The following is a 23,570-nucleotide window of genomic DNA, read 5'->3' on the forward strand; positions in this document are numbered from 1 at the left end:
GCATGAAAAGCAAGGCACAAAATGGAAAATATAATGACACACCATATCTACAGAGGAAAAAAGTTAAAATATTCAATTAGTGAGTAAGATGGCTGCTCATTGAGGAGTTTGGTGATGATTTATCAAAGCATAACAACAAAAAAAGCTGTCACACATGGAGCCAAATGTCCATCCACCTGAATTTTCATGGAAATGTTTGCCTGCAGATGTAGTACATTTTTGCCCAAGAAGAAAATGTTATGAAAATTGATATGGCCCAATTCCACCAATTCTTTCAGATTAGCCATTTTATATATACAGATGTATATCAATGTATATTTACTGAATTTTGATTATTCTATATTAGATTTATATTCATAGTCTAAGTGTCTATTTCTGGGTCCACACGTGAATTGTAATGATTCCACTTCAGGAGGGAATGGTGTCAGCTGGAAAGTTCAGTGTGGCTCGAGCTGTTTTAATTCAAGAAGGCTTTGGGGTTTCAGAGCACATGCTCAGACCCTGTGAAGGAACTCACATCATTCAAGTACTTAAACTCCCCTTGAGTTTTACAAAATGGTACCTTCCCTTCGAGACAGACCATAAGAACCGAAGTCCATAAGAACTGAAGTTCGTTGTCTCTCTCCCCTGCAACAGTGGAAGCAGCTGAGGGTAGAGACTGTGACAAAAGTCTCAGCATCTCCAAATTCTGGTAGAGCTCCTGACAGAGTAACTTAGTCATGTTCCTTGCAAGGATGCCTGAAGCTCTTTGCCCTACAGAAAGAGCAAGAGATACACGTCAAGGGGTAAGCATTCTGAGCTCCACAGAAAACTGCTGGCTAAAGGTAAATGGAGGTCTCTTATTAAGAGGGTAGCAAGAGGGCACATCCTCCTCCTCTTGGGGAGCCAATGGAAAGAGCAAAGGGAGTTTCTGGAATTGGTAAGAATCTGGCTCGTGGTGACAGATTTGAGTATCCAGAGAGTCAGTGGGAAGTGCTTTCAATAACCAGTGTTCCGGTATCCTCTTCTAGAAAGCTGACTGGGGCAAATGTACTATTTGTTAGGGCTCTGTTTCATTCTGAGATTAAACTCTGCAGTCCACTGCCTCTTACCTTTACTCGCTCTGAAACGCCCCTTTGGTCCAAGAGAGGTCGGATTCTGTTATTGTTTGTCTGAAATTCCCTGCCACCTCCGTAAGCCAGGCACACACAAACCAGAAACAAAAGAAGAAAAACATTGAGTTAACACCCTTTTGTCTGGGTGGAAATGAACTATCTTGTGATATATTGATGCAGACTGCTTTGATGATCTTCTCGAGACGACAGGTCTGGTTAATGTTCGCTCTCCCGGATCTGGGTGGGTCTGTGATGTCATAGGGCGGAAGGGGTGCCGCCCCTGAAGCCTCGGTACCCAAGGTAGTGCAGCTTCTTCCTAGGCATCCACACCTCGGAAGGCAGCCATCATGCTTCAGGGAAGCCAGTAATCACACGCTAGTGCCCGCCCAGCAGCCCGGCTGAGGTCCGGGGACCGCCAGCGTCATCCCCAGACGTGTGAGGGATCGGATGACTGAACCCCCAGCTCTCCTGCCAGAGCCAGCTGTCACCGCAGGAACAGCCACAAGCTCTGACCACCGAGACGTGCCCCAAACTGCAGATGTGTGCAGAAGAAAAAATAAATGATGCCTGCTGGTTTCAGCCAGTACCTACTGGGATTGCTTATTAGGAAGTAAAACATAACAAACACACGAGCACCAGAACTGAGGCCACTTATTCAATAAGTTTATTTTTAGCTTATAATGTACAAAAGCTATTCAAACGCGTGGCTCTGTTGCCACCCATGTCCTGCTAACCACAGATGACTCAGTAGGGAAAGGAGATTTAGTGTAAACATCTTTGCGTGAAACCAGGACCTAAGTCATTCCCACTGGCCAGGAGCTTACATTATTATAGGGAAAATGGGGACAAACACATAAATTAGTACCATAAAGTGGCACCCAGGAGTACTTTGCAAGTTATTCATTCAACACTTGTATATTGGGACCTGCTGTGCACCAGGGACACTGGCCTCTGCGGTATAAATCCAGCAGGAGATCACAAAGATCCTGCTATCAGGGATTTTGTATTCTGACAGGTGTAGACAACACACTAGCAAATCAATAAAACTGCTTCTGATAAAGAAAAGTGCAGGACACAGCAAGGTGGAGGGGCTGGGGGGGAACCACGACCTTGAAGTATCAGGGAATTCTTTGATAAAGTGGCCTTGCAGCTGAGACCTGTGATGAAAGGGGTCTGGGAAAGGCCAACACGGCAGGAATGAGTGAGAGGGACACTTGGAGAAACAAAGGATGTAAGGAGCAAGGGAGGAGCGGGGAAAGGAAAATCTTCTACAGAAGGAAAATCTCTGGGGTCCTCACAGGCCCCGGAAAGGTACTTGAATTGTATAATTGTGATGACAACGGGAAGCCGCTGGGTGGTGTTACCTGGAAAAGTCTAAATGCTTCACGGACGTTGCTTGTAAATGGCCTGGCTACCACATGGTGGCAGTGCCAGAATGGAAAGAGGGACACCAGTTAGGAGGACGCAGTCCCCCCTCGTTATTCGCAGGGCCCCTATTTGCAAGTTCATCCGCGCCACTATGATCTATTTTTAACCATTAAATGAACGCTCCACGTACTTTCGGGGTCATTCACAGACGTGCTCAGGGCAACAGTGCTTTCTAGTTGCAGCTTTCAGGCTGTAAACAAGTGCCCTTTCTGTGGACTACTTAGTGCCACGTTTTGCACATTTATGTGTCTTTTGTTGGTGATGCTGCTATTGGAAATGACCCCCAAGCCCAGTGCTTCAGTGCTGTCTGCTGTTGGGGAGAAAGACCAAGAAATGCCTTAGGGAGAAAATACTTGAGTTAGAGAAGCTTCTGGTAGGCGTGAGTTGTAGCGCTGATGGCCCCAAGTTCCCTGTGGATGACTCAATGGTATCTATTAAATAAGGTGCCTTTAAACAGATACACACTTAACACAAGATTATGTATTGATCAGCTGGTGAAAATGTTGTGACCAGAGGCTCCCAGATACCTAACCCTGTACTTCCCTAGCAGCAACGGTTTGGTATTCACTAATTCATCATCCGTGATGACTTTCCAGAACATAATTGCAAGAATGATGAGAATGGGCAGTATTTCAGGAGGTCCAGTTGAGAGGCAGGCATTGTGGGGTGAGCAGTGGTTGAGCTTGGTCACGTGACAAGCTTTGACAGTGACCTGGATGTCAGGCATAAGAAATCCAGCAACATCCCAGGGCTGTGATGCTAAGAGTAGAGTAGGAAAAGAGTCTTCCAGTGGAGAAGGACAGTCACAGGAGGGTTTATGGAGAAGGCAGCATTTGTGAAGAAGGCAGCTTTGGAGCTGCATCTTGAAACAATGGGCTAATGTATGTGAGTTTATTTATCACAGAGACACATGTATTTATGTGGTGATTGTATATTCACATGGCACAGGACAGTGCCGTCCAGAAAACTTAGGGGCAAATTAAACTCATTTCTTACAGTATTTTTTTAGTTGAAGTATAGTTGATTTACAGTATCGTGTTAATGTCACAATATATACAGCAAAGTGTTTCAGTTGTATTTTTTCAGATTATTTTCCATTATAGATAATATATGATATTGAATATAGTTCCCTGTGCTATATAGTAAATCCTTGCTGCTTATCGATTTTATTTATAGTAGTTTGTATCTGTTAATTCCATACTCCTAATTTATCCCTTTCCCCTTTGGTAACCATAATTTGTTTTCTATGTTTGTTCCTGTTTTGTATATAGATTCATTTGTATTATTTTTTTAGATTTGTATTTTTTTTAGTGATATCATATAATACTTGTCTTTCTTTGTCTGACTTACTTCATTAAGTATAATATTTTCTAGGTCCATCCATGTTGCTGTAAATGGCCTTATTTCATTCTTTTTTATGGCTGAGTAATATTCCATTGTATTGTTATATATGTACCACATCTCCTTTATCCATTCATCTGTTGATGGACATGTAGGTTGTTTCCATGTCTTGGCTATTGTAAATAGTGCTACTAGGAACACTGGGGTGCATGTATCTTTTCAAGTTAGAGTTTTCTAAAACTCTTACAGTATTTATTTTTATTTTTTGGCTGCAATGTGCACGGCATGAGGAATCTTAGTTCCCCGACCAGGGATGGAACCTGCGCCCCTGTTAGTGGACGCACAGAGTCCTAACCACTGGACCGGCATGGAATTCCCTTACAGTATTTTTAAGGGATATGCTTCATGTATATCAGGAACCTCAACCCTTACCCACAGCATGCAAATATACTGATTCAAAATGAATCATTGATGCATTTAATAACAAAGGCCCTCAGATTTTTAAAAACTGTAGCAAAGGTAATAAACTCATCAGAAATGAACGTTCTGACATAGGAGCAAAGTCAGACTGCAAAATTTGGGTGATTTATGCTCTCAGTCACTAGAGAAAATCTAGATAAGAGAAAAACCTCTTACTTTACAAATGAATAAAATCTTTCCTTCCCTCCCTCCTTCCTTCTCTCATTCCACAAAATTTTAAGTACTCATTGAACCCTTCTAGACTGCTCTAGAACCTAGGAATACTATAGGATGTACATTCTACTGTGGTGAGGGGCATAGACTTATCAAGGAAATATATACTTCACAAGGTTATTGCTTTAAATGGAGTTAAGTGCCATTAAGAAAATAAACAGAGTTACATACTTCAGGTTGGGAGGGGGTAAGGGGAAGCATGGACTATTTTATAGAATTTTGGTTAGAGTAGCAAACCCAGGATAATGCTGTTTATGGCTAGAAAAAAATTAATGGAAGTATCATTCTCTACTGGATGGTATATTTCTATACAATGTCTACCTCTAAAAAGGTGAGTATAATTTGTCTTTAAGCAATATTTAGGTGTAATTTTAACAGAGATTTTGTTTACTAGAGAATGGAGACTTAGTTGAGGCCAAGTGGTGGGAACCTTCAGTGAGACCAGGCGGCGCCTCTGGATGTTGGGGGATCATCTGCATCACCTACCACCTGACCCAGTGGTTCCCAGTAGAGCATCCTCAGGCCGTGTGCATCAGAATCACCTGGGGACCTTATTTAAAGGGCAGGTTCCTGAGTCCTACCTCCTGGCAACCTTATCGTTAACAAGCACCTGGAGTGGTTATTTGGCACCTTAGAGTTTGAGAATCACGGACTGTCTGGGTGGACGTTCCAAATTTCTGGCATAAGGTCAAGGGGCAAATGTTCGCTCCTGGATATAACACATGTATTCTGTCTTTGTGAAAATGAGACGCATTGGAACTCATCACCTCAGACAGGAACTCCCAGACTCCCAGGTTCTTGTCTTTCCAGGAGAACTCTGAGATGTGAATGCCACACGATGGGGCCAGAAGTTGTCACCAAGCTTAAGCTCTGCTGATGCAGGAAAAGGCTCTTAACTTCCTAGGGTCTCAGTTTGTACACTGGAGGAGAGGATGGAAGGCATGGTAAATGCAAACCACATTCCCGCTCTCCCAACCCCACTGAAGTCATGAAGCGAGACTTTGAGGGTCGTATACATATGTCACATGTTGCTGTTGCATTCCCGTGAAAGAAAAGGACTGGAAGTGATTGCGTTCCTACAATGTGCCAAGACCTCTTAAAATACCATCTCAAGTTAAAGTAAATGGATGAATTGCTCACCAAAACAGTTTAGGAATAGTATTGCTTTCTACGGTCTATAGGGAGAAATAACTTGCTGAGCAGAATAGAAATGAAAACCCAAATCTTCCTTCCATCACAATTTCAGGTTAACTCTATGTAAGACCGGACACTATAAAACTCTTAGAGGAAAGCATAGGAAAAACACTCTTTGACATAAATCACAGCAAGGTCTTTCATGACCCATCTCCTAGAGTAATGAAAATAGAAACAAAAAGAAGCAAATGAGTCCTAATTAAACTTAAAAGCTTTTGCGCAGCACAGGAAACCATAAACAAGACGAAAAGACAACCCTCAGAATGGGAGAAAATATTTGCAAATGAAGCAACTGACAAAGGACTATCTCCAAAACTTACAAGCAGCTCATGCAGCTCAATATCAAAAAAACAAACAACCCAACCCCAAAATGGGCAGAAGACCTAAATAGACATTTCACCAAAGAAGACATACAGATGGCCAAGAGGCACAGGAAAAGATGCTCAACATCACTGATTATTAGAGAAATGTATATCAAAACTGCAATTAGGTATCACCTCACACTGGCCAGGATGGCCATCATTAAAAAGTCTACAAATAACAAATGCTGGAGAGGGTGTGAAGAAAAGGGAACCCTCCTACACTGTTGGTGGGAATGTAAATTGATACAGCCACTGTGGAGAACAGTATGGAGGTTCCTTAAAAAACTAAAGACAGAACTACCTTAGGATCCAGCAATCCCACTACTAGGTATTCAGTCTGAGAAAACCATAATTCAAAAATACACATGCACCTCAGTTTTTATTGCAGCACTATTTACAATATCCAGGACGTGGAAACAACCTAAAGGTCCATTGACAGATGAATGGATAAAGAAGATATGGTGCATATATATAATGCAATATTACTCAGCCATAAAAAGAAATGAAATTGGGTCTTTTGTAGAGATGTGGATGGACCTAGAGTCTCATACAGAGTGAAGTAAGTCAGAAAGAGAAAAACAAATATCGTATATTAATACATATATGTGGAATCTAGGAAAATGGTACAGATGAACCTATTTGCAGGGCAGGAATAGAAACGCAGACGTAGAGAACAGACTTGTGGACATGGGATAGGGGAAGAGGAGGGTGGGACAAATTGGGAAATTAGGTTTGACATAAATACACTACCATGTGCAAAATAGATAGCTAGTGGGAACCTGCTGTATAGCATAGGGAGCTCAGCTCCATGCTCTGTGATGACCTAGATGGGTGGGATGGGGGGGAGGTCCAAAAGGGAGGGGATATCTGTATACATACAGCTGATTCACTTTGTTGTACAGCAGAAACTAACACAACATTGTAAACCAAGTATACTCCAATTTTAAAAAATAAATTTAAAAATAAAGGTATTATTTAATTATTTTAAATTCCTTCTTTTTTTTTAATTAAGAGCATTTCATGTGCCCCTCATAGGCATCAACCAAGAAAGACTTTACTTTGGCTTTCCTTAAATAATCTACCACCCTTCCTTGTACTGTTTAATAACGTGTTCTAATATCATATCATGGCTGTGTTCTAAAAACGCATAGCTTATATGGTGGGCTATCAGTGGGAGCAGCCTTAAACGTGAGCTACAGATACTTGCCTCAAGAGTTTATCTATTTTATTATTGATGACCAGAAAACTGGCAGACAACTTTTTGCCTAATCACATTTCAAGTATAGTGTTTAATGAAAACATTTTTTAACCTCCACGTGGAAACATAAGCAACACACAAAAATGCATGTGAATAAACCTTTCTACTTTGGCAATCTAGGGTTTCTCTGTTACAGATTCACGTTAAAGATCGCAAGCCCAAGATAAGTCATGGTACTTAATACTATGCTGTCTGATGTGCCTGTCAGTAACAAACGAAGCATTGTTATAACTCCCTCTATTGACTTATGATGTCTTGTTTGCTTATTATTAAAACATTTGTCCTGTGTCCTGGAGTAAGGAATATGGTCATATTTTTATTTATTCACTTGAATACGTTTTGAGAATTAGCATACTTAGTATACCTATATTGAATATTTACCAACTTGTAATAAAACCATATTTAAATTTATTGAATGTACTGTTCTACATACAGTATATGATTTAATGATGCAAGTGCCTCCGTGTGTGTATATGTACATATGTATGTAAACGTGTGTATGTATATGCATACATATAGGACATGTGTAACTTTAAACATCATGTACATGTATGATATGATGAAAAAATTTTAAGGGTATGCTCCACCATAAAGCTTTGACCAGTATTTGTATGGAATCTAATGGATTAAATTCATTTACACTGTATACATAATTCACTTAAAAGCTTGCCATTTAAATCAATAAATAGTACACTGCAGTCACAGAATTTTAAAGTTTTCCATGATTTTAAACTTTAATTCCCTTATTACACAGCATACTTCCAGCGGAGAATGTCTTATACTCCTGTGGTTAACTGTACAGTTTTTAAAATACAATAAAACTTAGTATAATGATATCTTACAAACAAAATAATTAATTTCTATTAACTATTTATTTGTATAGTCCGTGGCTCATCATAAACCAAGCAAAAGCATGATACCCTGGAGCAGAGACACATAATATACCCGTCCTAACATGACGAGTATTCTTACCTGCCTTTCCCTCTGGAGGAATACAGTGAGCGAATTAATGAAATTGGCTTTTATTACTGATTCATTGCATTTAAAATGAAGAAGCCGCTCTGGATGTTCAAGAATTCAAATTGAAAGGAGACTGGGAGTTCTAAAGTCAGTTATGGAAGTAAAGTGAAGACACAACTGAGAATGGTTCCTGATGGTAGTGATTTTCAAGCAGGCAAGGGGGTGGGTGCCTGGGCTGAGGGACTAAAAGCATAAAAGCCAAAAAATAAAAAAAAATAAAAATAAAAATAAAAGCCTTCACCTGATGTGTCTGCTGTGAAGTCCAAGATGGCTGTGGGAAACCCAGGTTAACTGCTAAATGCCCCCAGGGGCATCCAACAAACTGGGATAGGAGTCTAGACCCTTCCAGAACTGGGGCGCGTGTGGGAAGTGCTGCAGTTTCTCTAGTGCTTTCGTGTGAAGACAGGGAACCCATGTGTTTGACGGCTCCCTGGCGAGGCCATCACGCTGACAGACTCTCCTTGTGATGGACAAGGTGCCGGTTATTTCAGCTTCCTTCCCCCTGCCCGGATTTAGCTTTACCTGGGATATTTCTCAGCGAGGGAGAGCAATGCGGCACGAACGTACAATTGATTTGTATTGAAAACGTTGTTTTGTGTGCAGCGGGGGCCATGGGGGGGGCTGTAAACAGAGGTGGTGAGAAGTTACTCCAGTCTGTGCGTCCTCCAAGTTTACTATGCCTTCTGAATGCAGCGTTCTCACCCGCTGAATGGCAAGTGCTGGGAGGGCAGGGCCTGGGTCTGCTTCTGAAACGTAGTGCAGGATCTGGCATAAGAGGTCCGGGATGAATATTTTTTTAATAAGTGAATGAGAGTGAATATACTGAGCGGTGGGATGGATGCCTGGCTGCATGGGTAGACGGGTGGGTGGTTCATGGTGTGTATAGGAGGGAGGAGAATGAGAAAAACGTGCTTATAATATTCCTTTGATGTCATTAAAAAATACGTATAAAACAGGCTAGTCCCTTTAAAGAAATGCTGGATTGCACACAGCCTCTGGTGTCAAGTCTTGTGCCCCTTGATCCCTTGAATACCTAGCTGATCAAGAACCTTCTACCGTGTGTTTAGAACATCAGGACAAGCCGTAGAGGATTTAGCATCTATCACTGTCATGTGACTTGAGGGCTAGCAACCCCCTCCCAGCTTCCTGCGTAGCAATCTCTCTCTCTCTTCTTGTTTGAAATGTATCTACTTTAAATTTAGGCAAGAATCGGCTTGGTGAAAATGCAAATGATATTAAACCTGTTTTGGTTTGGTTTTGCTACCTGGCAGTGCATCTAGCCAATCACTGAATTTGACCCAAAACCACCAGAAAATCCTAAGAGCTTCGCAGGAGGGGGAATCCCTGAGGCACTGGAACTTTCTGAGAGCTCCATAGAAACAGATGATTGGGCAACACTAGGAAGACAGGTCCAAAAGGCCAATGGAGATGCTGTAAAATTTCACCTCTATCATTTTGCCTAAGTCAGAGTCCTAAAAGTTAATTAAATCTTAAACGAAGGCACATTCATGGGTACAACAGTGAGCTTCCCAGGCCGGCGTCTTCAAGGGGGTCTTCAGTTAGAGAGGTAAAGGGAAGACCCCTCAGATGAGACTGGAGAAGTGTGTAGAAGGAGGAAAGATGATTCTGTAAAGTTTGCATAAGGACATTTCTATCATGGTTCCTGAAGTTAATGATGTGTGGGCTCCAGTGGCCACGCCGGTGATGTGGAGCGTGAGGTATGAACCATTTACATTTGGATTTTTTTCAATATATCTAAAAAGGACAAGGAAGTATTGCTGTGCTGATGGAACCAGGAACTTGTTCAGAAGATGAGGATGAGAATGTCCTCATTATGTTCCGCCTTCAGAGAGAGGGGAAGTTTGCGGGCAAATATCATTAATCCTCTGGCAGCAATAGAGAAGAGCAATTTGAATAAGGAAGGGCAGCCTCAGAGGAAGGAAAGAAAACTCTCTTGCAATCGCGTGCAGTTGTCAAGAATGAGTCACCCAGCCAACTCTGCGTGGAGAGCCTCTCCGAAGGGATAAAAAACAGAGAAGGACACTCAAAAATTGTTCTGTCATTCTCCTCCCTCCCTGCTAAACTGCTTCCCCAAATACCAGATAGAGAAAGCTCTGAAACAGCGGCAATATCGAAATCTATTGTTGCAGGGGAAACGCTGTTCCTGGTGAGGCAGAAACGTCTGGAGACTGAGGAAGATAAAAAGGGCAAAGGGCCCCACATGTGACTGTGGATGCTTGGGAGAAACGTGTGCACTCTTTCTGGAGTCAACAGAGTTTCTCGGGGTATCACCGATGCACTTCCTGGATCTTCAAGTATGTGTTAACTGAGAGACAGGTTGATATTCTCTGCCTGTCTTTTCTAGAGAGTGTAGTAGAGAGATCCCTGTTTCAGTAGAGTTTTTGGTAACTTTGCAAATGAATCAGTGTACATATCATCTGTCTCTCATAAAAGCCCACATAATAAAACATTCCTAGAATTTTAGTTTGGGGGTTGGCAGGGGGTGCAGGGGAAGGAAGTTTTCTGCAAATAAATGTGTATGTCTTCTCCTATGAGCAAAAGAAAATATGAGACTGATGAATCTCTCTTTGGCGACTGAATCTGCGTTCCTAGGAGCACCAAATTCCGCAGGGTTTCCTGATGGATCGCATCCTGATTAATTCTTTATGTTTTCATTTTGTGCTTTGTCTTCACCTGGGAGTTGACTCTTAATAGTGTCAGCAGATACAAGCATCAAATGAATGAACAGGATTGCCTTTAATTGAGGCTGTTTATGCCTCATCTCCCAGAGAGTCTCAAGTTTCTTGGTGTGTCCAGAGTCTTTTTCTCGGTTACATTGAGGACACAATTCTGAGACATACAGCAGCCAACCTGTCAAACCCATCTTTGGGCCTCCCACATGGACCCTATTTCATTCCTAAGATGATTCACCAAAAGGGGTGACATCGACATAATACACTATCACATGGATCAATGACATATTACACCTATGAAGGAAAATGACACAAAGTAAAAACAAATACATGCAAAAGTTATATTCAGAACCACTTGGGATGAGGGAGATTGATCATTAAGATGGGCTCACTTGGACAGTCTCAGGGACCTCTGGGACAACATTAAACGCACCAATATTTGAATTATAGGGGTCCCAGAAGAAGAAGAGAAAAAGAAAGGGACTGAGAAAATATTTGAAGAGATTATAGTGGAAAACTTCCCTAACATGGGAAAGGAAATAATCAAGTCCAGGACGCGCAGAGAGTCCCATACAGGATAAATCCAAGGACAAACACGCCAAGACACGTATTAATCAAACTATCAAAAATTAAATACAAAGAAAAAATATTGAAAGCAGCAAGGGAAAAGCAACAAATAACATACAAGGATATCCCCATAAGGTTAACAGTTGATCTTTCAGCAGAAACTCTGCAAGCCAGAAGGGAGTGGCAGAACATATTTAAAGTGATGAAAGGGAAAAACCTACAACCAAGATTACTCTACCCAGCAAGGATCTGATTCAGATTTGACGGAGAAATTAAAACCTTTACAGACAAGCAAAAGCTAAGAGAATTCAGCACCACCAAACCAGCTTTACAACAAATGCTAAAGGAACTTCTCTAGGCAGGAAACACAAGAGAAGGAAAAGACCTGCAATAACAAACCCAAAACAATTAAGAAAATGGTAATAGGAACATACGTATCGATAATTACCTTAAATGTAAATGTATTAAATGCTCCAACCAAAAGACATAGACTGGCTGAATGGATACAAAAACAAACCCGTATATATGCTGTCTACAGGAGACCCACTTCAGACCTAGGGACACAAACAGACTGAAACTGAGGGGATGGGAAAAGATATTCCATGCAAATGGAAATCAAAAGAAAGCTGGCATAGCAATTGTCATATCAGACAAAATAGGCTTTAAAATAAAGACTATTACAAGAGACAGAGAAGGACACTACAGAATGATCAAGGGATCAATCCAAGAAGAAGATATAACAATTGTAAATATTTATGCACCCAACATAAGAGCACCTCAATATACAAGGCAAATGCTAACAGCCATAAAAGGGGAAATCGACAGTAACACAATAATAGTGGGGGACTTTAACACCCCACTTTCACCAATGGACAGATCAACCAAAATGAAACTAAATAAGGAAACACAAACCTTAAATGACACATTAAACAAGATGGACTTGATATTTATAGGCCATTCCATCCAAAAATAACGGAATACACTTTCTTCTCAAGTGCTCATGGAACATTCTCCAGGATAGATCATATCTTGGGTCACAAATCAAGCCTTGGTAAATTTAAGAAAATTGAAATCATATCAAGTATCTTTTCCAACCACAACGCTATGAGACTAGATATCAATTACAGGAAAAACTGTAAAAAATACAAACACATGGAGGCTAAACAATACACTACTAAATAACCAAGAGATCACTGAAGAAATCAAACAGGGAATCAAAAAATACCTAGAAACAAATGACAATGGAGACACGATGACCCAAAACCTATGGGATGCAGCAAAAGCAGTTCTAAGAGGGAAGTTTATAGCAATACAATCCTACCTCAAGAAACAATAAACATCTCAAATAAACAACCTAACCTTACACCTAAAGCAGTTAGAGAAAGAAGAACAAAAACCCCCCAAAGTTAGCAGAGGGAAAGAAATCATAAAGATCAGATCAGAAATAACTGAAAAAGAAATGAAAGAAACGATAGCAGAGATCAATAAAACTAAAAGCTGGTTCTTTGAGAAGATAAACAAAATTGGTAAACCATTAGCCAGACTCATCAAGAAAAAAAGGGAGAAGACTCAAATCAACAGAATTAGAAATGAAAAAGGAGAAGTGACAACTGACACTGCAGAAATACAAAGGATCATGAGAGATTACTACAAACAACTATATGCCAATAAAATGGGCAACCTGGAAGAAATGGACAAATTCTTAGAAAAGCACAACCTTCCGAGACTGAACCAGGAAGAAATAGAAAATATAAACAGACCAGTCACAAGCACTGAAATTGAAACTCTGATTAAAAATCTTCGAACAAACAAAAGCCTAGGACCAGGTGGCTTCATAGGCTAATTATATCAAACATTTAGAGAAGAGCTAACACCTATCCTTCTCAAACTCTTCCAAACTATAGCAGAGGGAGGAACACTCCCAAACTCATTCTGCAAGGCCACAATCACCCTGATACCAAAACCACACAAAGATGCCACAAAAAAAGAAAACTATAGGCCAATATCACTGATGAACATAGATGCAAAAATCCTCAACAAAATACTAGCAAACAGAACCCAACAGCACATTAAAAGGATCATACACCATGATCAAGTGGGTTTTTTCCCCAGGAATGCAAGGATTCTTCAATGTATGCAAATCAATCAATGTGATATACCATATTAACATACTGAAGGATAACAACCATATGATCATCTCAATAGATACAGAAAAAGCTTTTGACAAATTTCAACACCCATTTATAATAAAAACTTTCCAGAAAGTAGGCATAGAGGGAACTTACCTCAACATAATAAAGGCCATATATGACAAACCCACAGCCAATATCATTCTCAATGGTGAAAAACTGAAACCATTTCCACTAAGATCAGGAACAAGACAAGGTTGCCCACTTTCACCACTGTTATTCAGCATGGTTTTGGTAGTTTTAGCCACAGCAATCAAAGAAGAAAAAGAAATAAAAGGATTCAAAATCGGAAAAGAAAAAGTAAAACTGTCACTGTTTGCAGATGACATACTATACATAGAGAATCCTAAAGATGCTACCAGGAAACTACTAGAGCTGATCAATGAATTTGGTAAAGTAGTAGGATACAAAATTAATGCATAGAGATCTCTTGCCTTCCAATACACTAATGATGAAAAATCTGAAAGAGAAATTAAGGAAACACTCCATTGCAACAAAAAGAATAAAATACCTAGGAATAAACCTACCTAAGGAGACAAAAGACCTGTATGCAGAAAACTATAAGACACTGATGAAAGAAATTACATATGATACAAACTGATGGAGAGATAGACCATGTTCTTGGATTGGAAGAATCAACATTCTGAAAATGACTATACTACACAAAACAATCTACAGATTCAATGCAATCCCTATCAAACTACCAATGGCATTTTTCACAGAACTAGAACAAAAAATTTCTCAATTTGTATGGAAACACAGAAGACCCTGAATAGCCAAAGCAACCTTTAGAAAGAAAAATGGAGCAGGAGGAATCAGGCTCCCTGACTTCAGACTATACTACAAAGCTACGGTAATCAAGACAGTATGGTACTGGCACAAAACCAGAAATATAGATCAATGGAACCAGATAGATTGCCCAGAGATAAACCCATGCACATATGGTTACCTTATTTTTGATAAAGGAGGCAAGAATATACAATGGAGAAAAGACAGCCTCTTCAATAAGTGGTGTTGGGAAAACTGGACAGCTACATGTAAAAGAATGAAATTAGAACACTCCCTAACACCATACACAAAAATAAACTCCAGATGGATTAAAGACCTAAATGTAAGGCCAGACACTATAAAAATCTTAGAGGAAAACATAGGCAGAACACTCTGTTACATAAATCGCAGCAAGATCTTTTTTGACCCACCTCCTGGAGAAATGGAAATAAAAAGAAAAATAAACAGATGGGACCTAATGAAACTTAAAAGCATTTGCACCACAAAGGAAACCATAAACAAGATGAAAAGACAGCCCTCAGAATGGGAGAAAATATTTGCAAATGAAGCAACTGACAAAGGAATAATCTCCAAAATATACAAGCAGCTCATGCAGCTCAATATCAGAAAAACAAACAGCCTAATCCAAAAATGGGCCAAAGACCTAAATAGGCATTTCTCCAAAGAAGATACACAGATTGCCAACAAACACATGAGAGGATGCTCAACACCAGTAATCATTAGAGAAATGCAAATCAAAACTACAATGAGGTATCACCTCACACCGGTCAGAATGGCCATCATCAAAAGGTCTACAAACAATAAATGCTGGAGAGGGTGGGGAGAAAAGAAAACCCTCCTACACTGTTGATGGGAATGTAAATTGGTATAGCCACTATGGAGACCAGTATGAAGGTTCCTTGAAAAACTAAAGATAGAGCTACCATATGACACAGCAATCCCACTACTGGACATATACCCTGAGAAAACCATAATTCAAAAAGAGTCATGTACCACAATGTTCATTGCAGCACTATTTACAATAGCCAGGACATGGAAGCAACCTAAGTGTCCATCGACAGATAAATGGATAAAGAAGATGTGGCACATATATATAATGGAATAGTACTCAGCCATAAAAAGAAATGAAATTGAGTTATTTGTAGTGAGGTGGATGGAGTTAGAATCTGTCATACAGAGTGCAGTAAGTCAGAAAAAAAAATACCATATGGTAATACATATATATGGAATCTAAAAAAAAAAAAATGGTTCTGAAGAGCCTAGGGGCAGGACAGGAATAAAGACGCAGGTGTAGAGAATGGGCTTAAGGAAACGGGGAGGGGGTAGGGTATGCTGGGACAAAGTGAGAGAGTAGCATTGACATATATACACGATAAAATGTAAAACAGATAGCTAGTGCGAAGCAGCCTCATGGCACAGGGAGATCAGCTCGGTGCTTTGTGACCACCTAGAGGGGTGAGATAGGGAGGGCGGGAGGGAGACGCAAGAGGGAGGAGATATGGGGATATATGTATACATATAGCTGATTCACTTTGTTATACAGTAGAAACTAACACAACAATGTAAAGCAATTTTTCTCCAATAAAGACGTTAAAAAAAAATAAAAGACAGCCTCACTTAATGAACTGGAAGGGACAGATGTTCCTAAACTATTCACAGATTAACTCAGAAATAGATTTCAGCCAACAGACCTGCCAGGTCACACAATCTGCATTTCTCATCCCCCCGCCTTTTTTTTTTTTTCTTGAAGTATAGTTGATTTACAATGTCGTATTAATTTCTGCTGTACAGCAAAGTGATTCAGTTCTTTGGCAGCCACAAGTCTGTTCTCTATGTCTGTGAGTCTATTTCTGTTTTGTAGATAAGTTCATTTGTGTCATTTTTTAGATTCCACATATAAGTGATATCATATGGTGTTTGTCTTTCTCTGTCTGATTTACTTCCTTTAGTATGGGCATCTCTAGGTCCATCCATGTTGCTGCAAATGGCATTATTTCGTTCTTTTTTGTGGCTGAGTAGTATTCCATTGTATATATGCACCACATCTTCTTTATCCATTCATCTGTCGATGGACGTTTAGGTTGTTTCCTTGTCTTGGCTACTGTCAATAGTGCTGTGAACATAGGGGTACATGTATCTTTTTGAATTATAGTTTTGTCTGGATATATGTCCAGGAGTGGGACTGCTGGATCATATGGTAGTTCTATTTTTAGTTTGTTGAGGAACTTCCATACAGTTTTCCATAGTGTCTGCACCAATTTGCATTCCCACCAACAGTGTAGGAGGGTTCCCCTTTCTTCACACCCTCTCCAGCATTTATTATTTGCAGACTTTTTGATGATGCCTCTTCTGACCAGTGTGAGGTGGTACCTCATTGTAGTTTTGATTTGCATTTCTCTAATAATTAGGAATGTTGAGCATCTTTTCATGTGCCTACTGGCCATCTGTATGTCTTCTTTGGAGAAATGTCTATTTAGGTCTTCTGCCCATTTTTCTATTGGGTTGTTTGTTTTTTTGTTGTTGGAAATTAAGCCCTCATCAGTTGCCCCCAACTTCTAAACAAGCCTTGCCATTTTCCCATGCACGAAATCTTCCTCTTAATCATAGAGAAGTCTGGTCCTGATTGACACCATCTATACTGGGTTGAGGTGATGAGAATTCTTAAAGGCTTTTTTTTTCTCAGAGTAAATATGCTTTATAAATGATCATGCATATGTGTTGATGACACGTATTTGGACTTGAGCTACCTAGTCTACCTCATTTGGGCACCAATCAGTCATACTCATTATTTAATCTTGGCCGTGATGGCAATGATACTATTAATATATTGTGGCCTTCTGGATATCCTCTTCCATGTCATAAAGCCAAGAACTTCTTCTACATCCAGACGTCTGGGACTCTGGCTAAAGAGCAGACAGGGTCAAAGTCACCCCACAGAAGGATCTTCAACACCGTGTTGTTACATGTTGGAAAATGAAAAGCAAAGGGTCCAAGTACCCATGGTACCTGCATAAAATGGATATTATGCAGCTGGTAAGAATCATGTTTTCAGTGCATTTAAGTTCATGGGTAAAGGTTCAAAAATAGAATATTAATAGAAAAATACAGGCTGTAATGCTATCTCTATAGAATTAATTTAAATTTTGGAAGATATGTATGCATATATCTAGAAGACCTATGTCTTTGAGACCCCTGTATACACTCCCTCATGTACATCCCCATTCATATCTGACAGAGACAGAAACAGAGAGAGATGGAAGAGGGAGGAAGATGGGCAGGAGGAGGGAAGGAAAAACATTCAGAATCTTGAGAGATATTAATAAGTATCTCTGGTAAAGACATCATAGGTTACTTTTACTTTCTTCTTTGCCTTTCAGGATTTCTAAAATACAGTTAAATATGATCTGACTTGTGATTTTGTAAAATCAACCATGTACGACAATGCCGAAACTGAAAAGTTTCTGAAAAGCATGACATAGGAATCAAAACCTGCTGAGGAAAAAGAAGTACTGCCCCAAGTATGGGAGAGTCAGTGTTTTCTGACTGATGTGACACTGGGGATCAGACGTGAGATTCTGCCCTTGCTCTCAGTAATGGAGGGCAGGACACTGCATGCTCATCTAAGAATCAAGGTTAGGGACTAAGGCTTCCTTTTAACACGTCCCAGGGCCCAGCATGGCCCCTGTCTCCCCAGCAAGCTCCCGTTATTTAGCCGAGAGGCACAGAAAGGTCACAACAGAACTTAGCCCTGGAATGATACCAGCCACCGTCAATGTAGACAGGACATTTGGTAGAGTCAGAGCCAGTGAACACTGCTATAAACCTGACTATCCTGCACACAGTTGACTTGGTGTCCTGCTATGTCTCCCCCAGAAATGCCTCTTGCCCTGCTCATCAGGGAGAATAGTGACGTGTGCTTTGGACATGCATCAGGAAAATACCAGTCATTAAATCTGTGGCTTGAATGCGCACCCAAAGAACTCTGCTCTTACACAACTAGTGCTAATCTGTACAGTTTTCTTATTCCAAGGTGTTGTTTTAGGAGGGAACTTAGATGATCTTTTTTTTTTTTTTTAAATGAAAGCTTATTTATTTATCTATTTTTGGCTGTGTTGGGTCTTCGTTTCTGTGCGAGGGCTTTCTCCAGTTGCGGCGAGCGGGGGGCCACTCTTCATCGCGGTGCGCGGGCCTCTCACTGTCGCGGCCTCTCTTGTTGCGGAGCACAGGCTCCAGACGCGCAGGCTCAGTAGCTGTGGCTCACGGGCCCAGTTGCTCCGCGGCATGTGGGATCTTCCCAGACCAGGGCTCGAACCCGTGTCCCCTGCATTGGCAGGCAGATTCTCAACCACTGCGCCACCAGGGAAGCCCTAGATGATCTTGACTAAACTTCAGCAGATGCATAATCGCCAGGCAGGTGTTGTTTCGGCCTCTCTGTGACGTCTGACGTCAGGCTGAGTTGCCATCTGGCATTCATTTGAGATGGTCACCTGGGAAACCTAAATTAACGACATGGCAGGGATCAGGTAATAGGGTACCATCATTTGTCAGGTAGGCACTCTGGATTTGAAGCAACGAAAGATGAACTTGGCAGGTGTAGAGATGATGGTAGTGACATTGGAAGAAAGACCTTGCACTTGACTTCTTTCTGTCAGCTCAAGAAAATAGAGACACATATTTCAGAACTTAGATCTCTCTTTGGACCAACTATCAGGAAAATTAAACTCCTCATGCTACATGAAAAAGATTTTTTTCAGAAGTTTTTCAAATAGCGGAGGTTCCTTTCTTTGACACACACACATACACATACACATAAACAGGTATGCAAAATAGAGATGTGTATATATTTTAATGTTATAATTTTGACTGCTATTAAGTTAAATCTGGAGAATTTTTTAAAGCGTTTTAAATTCTTTAGCTGTTGTTCTTCAGTTTTATTCTTCGTTTTCATCAAACCATTTCTGTTGTAAACACATTTTCTCATCTCTGGTGGTAGCACACACGTACACAGTTGTTCTCAGGTTCTTTGCCACCTCCTCTTCCTCTGAGTTCTCACGGTGGACTTTCCCAGGGCTCCAGCTTTGGCCCCCATTTTCCCTCTGGCGGTGCTGTCTCCAGAGGCAATGTTACATAGCATTTACATCATGATGACTCCCAAATTCTTACCTCTGACCTCGTCCCTAAAATCCTGAATCCAACTACCTAATTGATCTCTACCCTTGGATGCCTACAGGGCAACTCAACAGGAACGCATCCAAAATAAAGCTACTGCTTCCATAACCCAGAAATACTCCAACTCTCTTTTTGCCAGTATCTCCATGTCATTCACCAGCATGGGAACCCGGATTCACACATGTGATTCCTTCCTTTCTCTCTTCCCACATCCATTCATAGACTCCATTAATAAGCCTTGTCAACACTACTTTTAAACTGTATTCCAGATCTGTCCAGTTTTCTTCATTTCTACTAGTGACAGCTTTCTCCAGGCCGCCATCATTTCATCTTTATTGTTACCAGAGCTTCATAGAGGTCTCCCAGTCACCACTCTTACACAATCCAGTATCAGTTTGCCAAAAATTCCACAGTTTGCGTGATACATTGTCACTCTTGCTCCAAACCCTGCAGGATTTCAATCACACTTTGATGGAAGCGAAACTCCTAGACTAGCATGAAAGGCCTTCCATGACCTGCCTTTCCTCACCTCTTCAAGGTCACCCCTCCAGCACGAGGTTTCAGCTCTACAGGTTCCTCAAACATGCTATGCTAGTTCCTGCCTATGCACCCCGTCCCTGAGGGCTCCCTCTGCCTGGAATCATCTTCCCCAGTGTGTCCACGTGCCTGAGTCCTTAACTTTCAGGTTTCAGTTTATATATCCACTCTAAAAAAGCCAGCCCTAACCGTACAATATGAAGGAAATCTCCAGAACGTTTTCCTGATTTATTTTCTTCATAGCACTTACCACTTTCTATTTATTTGACGTTGAACAAAGGATCTTTTTACACCTCATTTTCTTGGTCTTTAAAAAAGGCGCAGTGATATTTCATAAAGCTGCTGTCAGGATTAAAGGAGTTCATACGCAGCAGTTAATTAGAGCAGTATTCACATTGGCAATCAATACATTTATTTGTATACACAGAATTCAATAAATATTATCTGGCTAGTATTAAGTGTCATATTATCAAGGATACGAACTAACTTTTTTATTGGAGCATAGTTGATTTACAATGTTATATAAGTTTCAGATGTATAGTGATTCAGTATTTTTATAGATTATACGCCATTTAAAGTTATTATAAAATATTGTTTACATTCCCTGTGTTGTACACTACATCCTTGTATTTTTTTTTCTACCTAGCAGTTTGAACTAACTTGTTTTAAATCACAAGTAATAATTAGGCCCAACCAAGGCCTTAACTTTATTCTCAAAAGTCTGTAGCTTAAAAATACTACAGAACGGCCCTCTAAGCATTCCTGCATGTGTCTTTTGGTGAACTCACATAAAAACGCGTTGCATGTTTACCCAGGAGTGGGAATGCTGGGTCACAGAACAAGCATGTCTTCAGTTGTACATAGTTCCCAACAGTTTTCCAAAGTTTATTTTCCCAATTACATGTTTACATTATATTTTAGGTTCAGTCAAATGGTTTTCACATTAGCAATGTTGAGAAATAAGTCCTCCAGAATATAATCCATATGACAGTATATTCCTATTAGCTCAAAAGCTTATTAGAATTAAGAGGAAATGTATCAGCATAAAAATGATAAAGAAATTACAAATTACATATCACTCTGCATTTGTATTGCATGAATCATTTAGAATATCTTATTATTTTAATTGCAACCAATTACTCCAGTCGGAATAGACACAGTAAGTATTATTATATATTTTAGGAATAAATTAAATATATCATCGAATAGCTCATCCTAACATCCTGTTCTTGGATTCATTAAATGATCAAAGCTTCCATTAATGCTCATAGGAATTTCAAACCCACATAAATACATCATTAGGCTGAAGGTGAACATCTTTAAGGTAGATTTACCAGAAGGTTAGAATGTTAGGATGATAGTTCATGTGCATTTCTATTTTTATCACGTGCAGTTATGATATTACTGCAGCACTCATAGTGATTGCACCATCTGGAAGGTTTAAAGATAACTAAACATGAAGATGATATTCTGTAATTGTTTTATTGTGTTTTTATTGTATGTGAATCCAATATTGCCTTCATTTGACTCCCTAGGTAAATAAATAATTTTCCAATTTCTTAAAGTAGACAAATACATTTACTCAGTAAGAGAAATGAATATTTTGAAAACAATTTTGAAGAGTAATATCCTGTGTTTGAGACAGAATTTCAAAGATTGTGGTGTGAAATAATCATTGAATCTAATAATGTGCCTTTCTCCTTCACTTTTCCTCCAAAATTAAAATCCTTAGAGGTAACCTTCTATGATTTGGAGCTAGTATTATAAATTTATTACTTTGTTATATTTTGGTACTTCTTCCCAGCCTACCAGCACAACATACTTAATCTGAGTTGTATGCAATGCGTTGTGTGGTTAACTCACTGTCTCAGTTAATGTGTAGGTTTGCTAATTATTTTTAGTTTGACATTTCACTTTCGCTGTTTAACCAGATTCTAACTACATCAACAGCCCACTTTTAGCTAAATTCATTCTCTTCCTGTGTTTTCCAACTGCCTTTTTTTTTTTTATCAGTTTCCTCTTTTGTTTGTACTGTTTCTTGTGCATCTTTAAATTAGGGTACATTAATTTATAAAGATTAAGAAACAAGTCTTACAAAAGTAAAAATACATTTTTCACAGGCTTACTATTGGGGGAACTAACCAGTTTAGCTTCATTGTCTGGAATTTGTGCCTTTCTTTTCCATTGTGGATTTAGAAGTGGATAGAAACTAAATCCATTTGGAACATAAGCCCAGTGTTGGTCTAAACTTCTTCACAGGTGGTTTGTATCCTAATCCATGAAAAACCCAAACCCCTTGTCTTAGTTCATTTGGGCTGTTATGAAAGAATACCATTTGCCTGGGTGGCTTATAAGCAACAGACATTTATTTCTCAGATGTCTGGAAGCCTGGAGGTCCAAGATTACAGTGTCAGCAGATCCAGTGTCTGGTGAGAACCCACTTCCCAGTTCATAATCTTCTCACTCACTGTGTCTTCTCTCTGGGGTCTCTTTTTTAAGGGCACTGATCCCATTCTTGAGGGCTCCACCCTCATGATGTCTTCACCTCCCAAAGCTCCCACCTCCTAATCCCAACACATGGCGGGTTAGGATGTCAACATCTGGAGCTGGCAGGGGGTGGGGACACAAACATTCAGTCTACAGAACACATTTTAATAACACAAAGCATTATTATGAAGGAATCAGAATGCCATGGCAATATTCATTTCCCCATAACGTTGTCATTTCTTAGAGGAATACCAACAATGATATTTTATACAATTTTGGTATACAATAGCTGTTTGTAAAATAGATGTGCATTCTGGTGCCTAGTTCTTGCATTATAAGAAAGTCCCATTTTTATATAAGCAAAACTCAAGCACCCTAACACTGTGTGACTCGTATTTGTATCTCGGCTTTGGTGGGAGGGAGCTGCAATGGTAAGAAGAGCTTGGAGCCAGGCAGATGTGGGTTCAGGAGCAAGCTCTGGCATGGGGCTTTAAGTCCATCCCTTTACCTCTCTAGGCTACCATTCCATCCTCTGTGGGACAGAGACAATAAGACTTCAAAAAATATCTGTAAAGCACTTAGCAGAGTGGAAGGCAAATTGCCCTTCAAAATAGCTGTAGCGATTGACGGCCTTCCAGGGCCATGTGGGGATTCCACTGAATCCCCTCCCTCGTGGCCCATAACCAAGCAGCTGCTAAGTTCCTACTCTTGGATCTAGAGTAGAGTGAGGAAGGGCGGTATGGCTGAAG

The 23,570-nt window shown here is 40.1% G+C and overlaps 1 protein-coding gene across 2 annotated transcripts in view; it reads right to left on the reverse strand.

Moving 5' to 3' along the window:
* Window positions 1-279: 279 nt before the first annotated feature.
* LOC309652461 (patatin-like phospholipase domain-containing protein 4) overlaps window positions 280-23,570 on the reverse strand; it is a 110,847-nt gene continuing 87,556 nt past the window's right edge. Inside the window, exons 6-7 of one of the 2 annotated variants that reach the window (XM_082446299.1) lie at window positions 1,092-1,168; window positions 280-753 (exon numbers count right to left, since the gene is read on the reverse strand). In XM_082446299.1, coding sequence (XP_082302425.1) covers window positions 1,094-1,168 — 75 coding nt within the window. In that variant the 3' untranslated portion in view covers window positions 280-753; window positions 1,092-1,093. Of the gene's footprint in view, window positions 754-1,091; window positions 1,169-18,688; window positions 18,950-23,570 lie in introns of those variants that run through there. The other variant, XM_082446293.1, reaches the window with a different exon arrangement.

This window comes from Balaenoptera physalus (genome assembly GCF_965194825.1).
Source record: "Balaenoptera physalus genome assembly, chromosome: X".
In the NCBI taxonomy this organism is placed as follows: domain Eukaryota; kingdom Metazoa; phylum Chordata; class Mammalia; order Artiodactyla; family Balaenopteridae; genus Balaenoptera; species Balaenoptera physalus.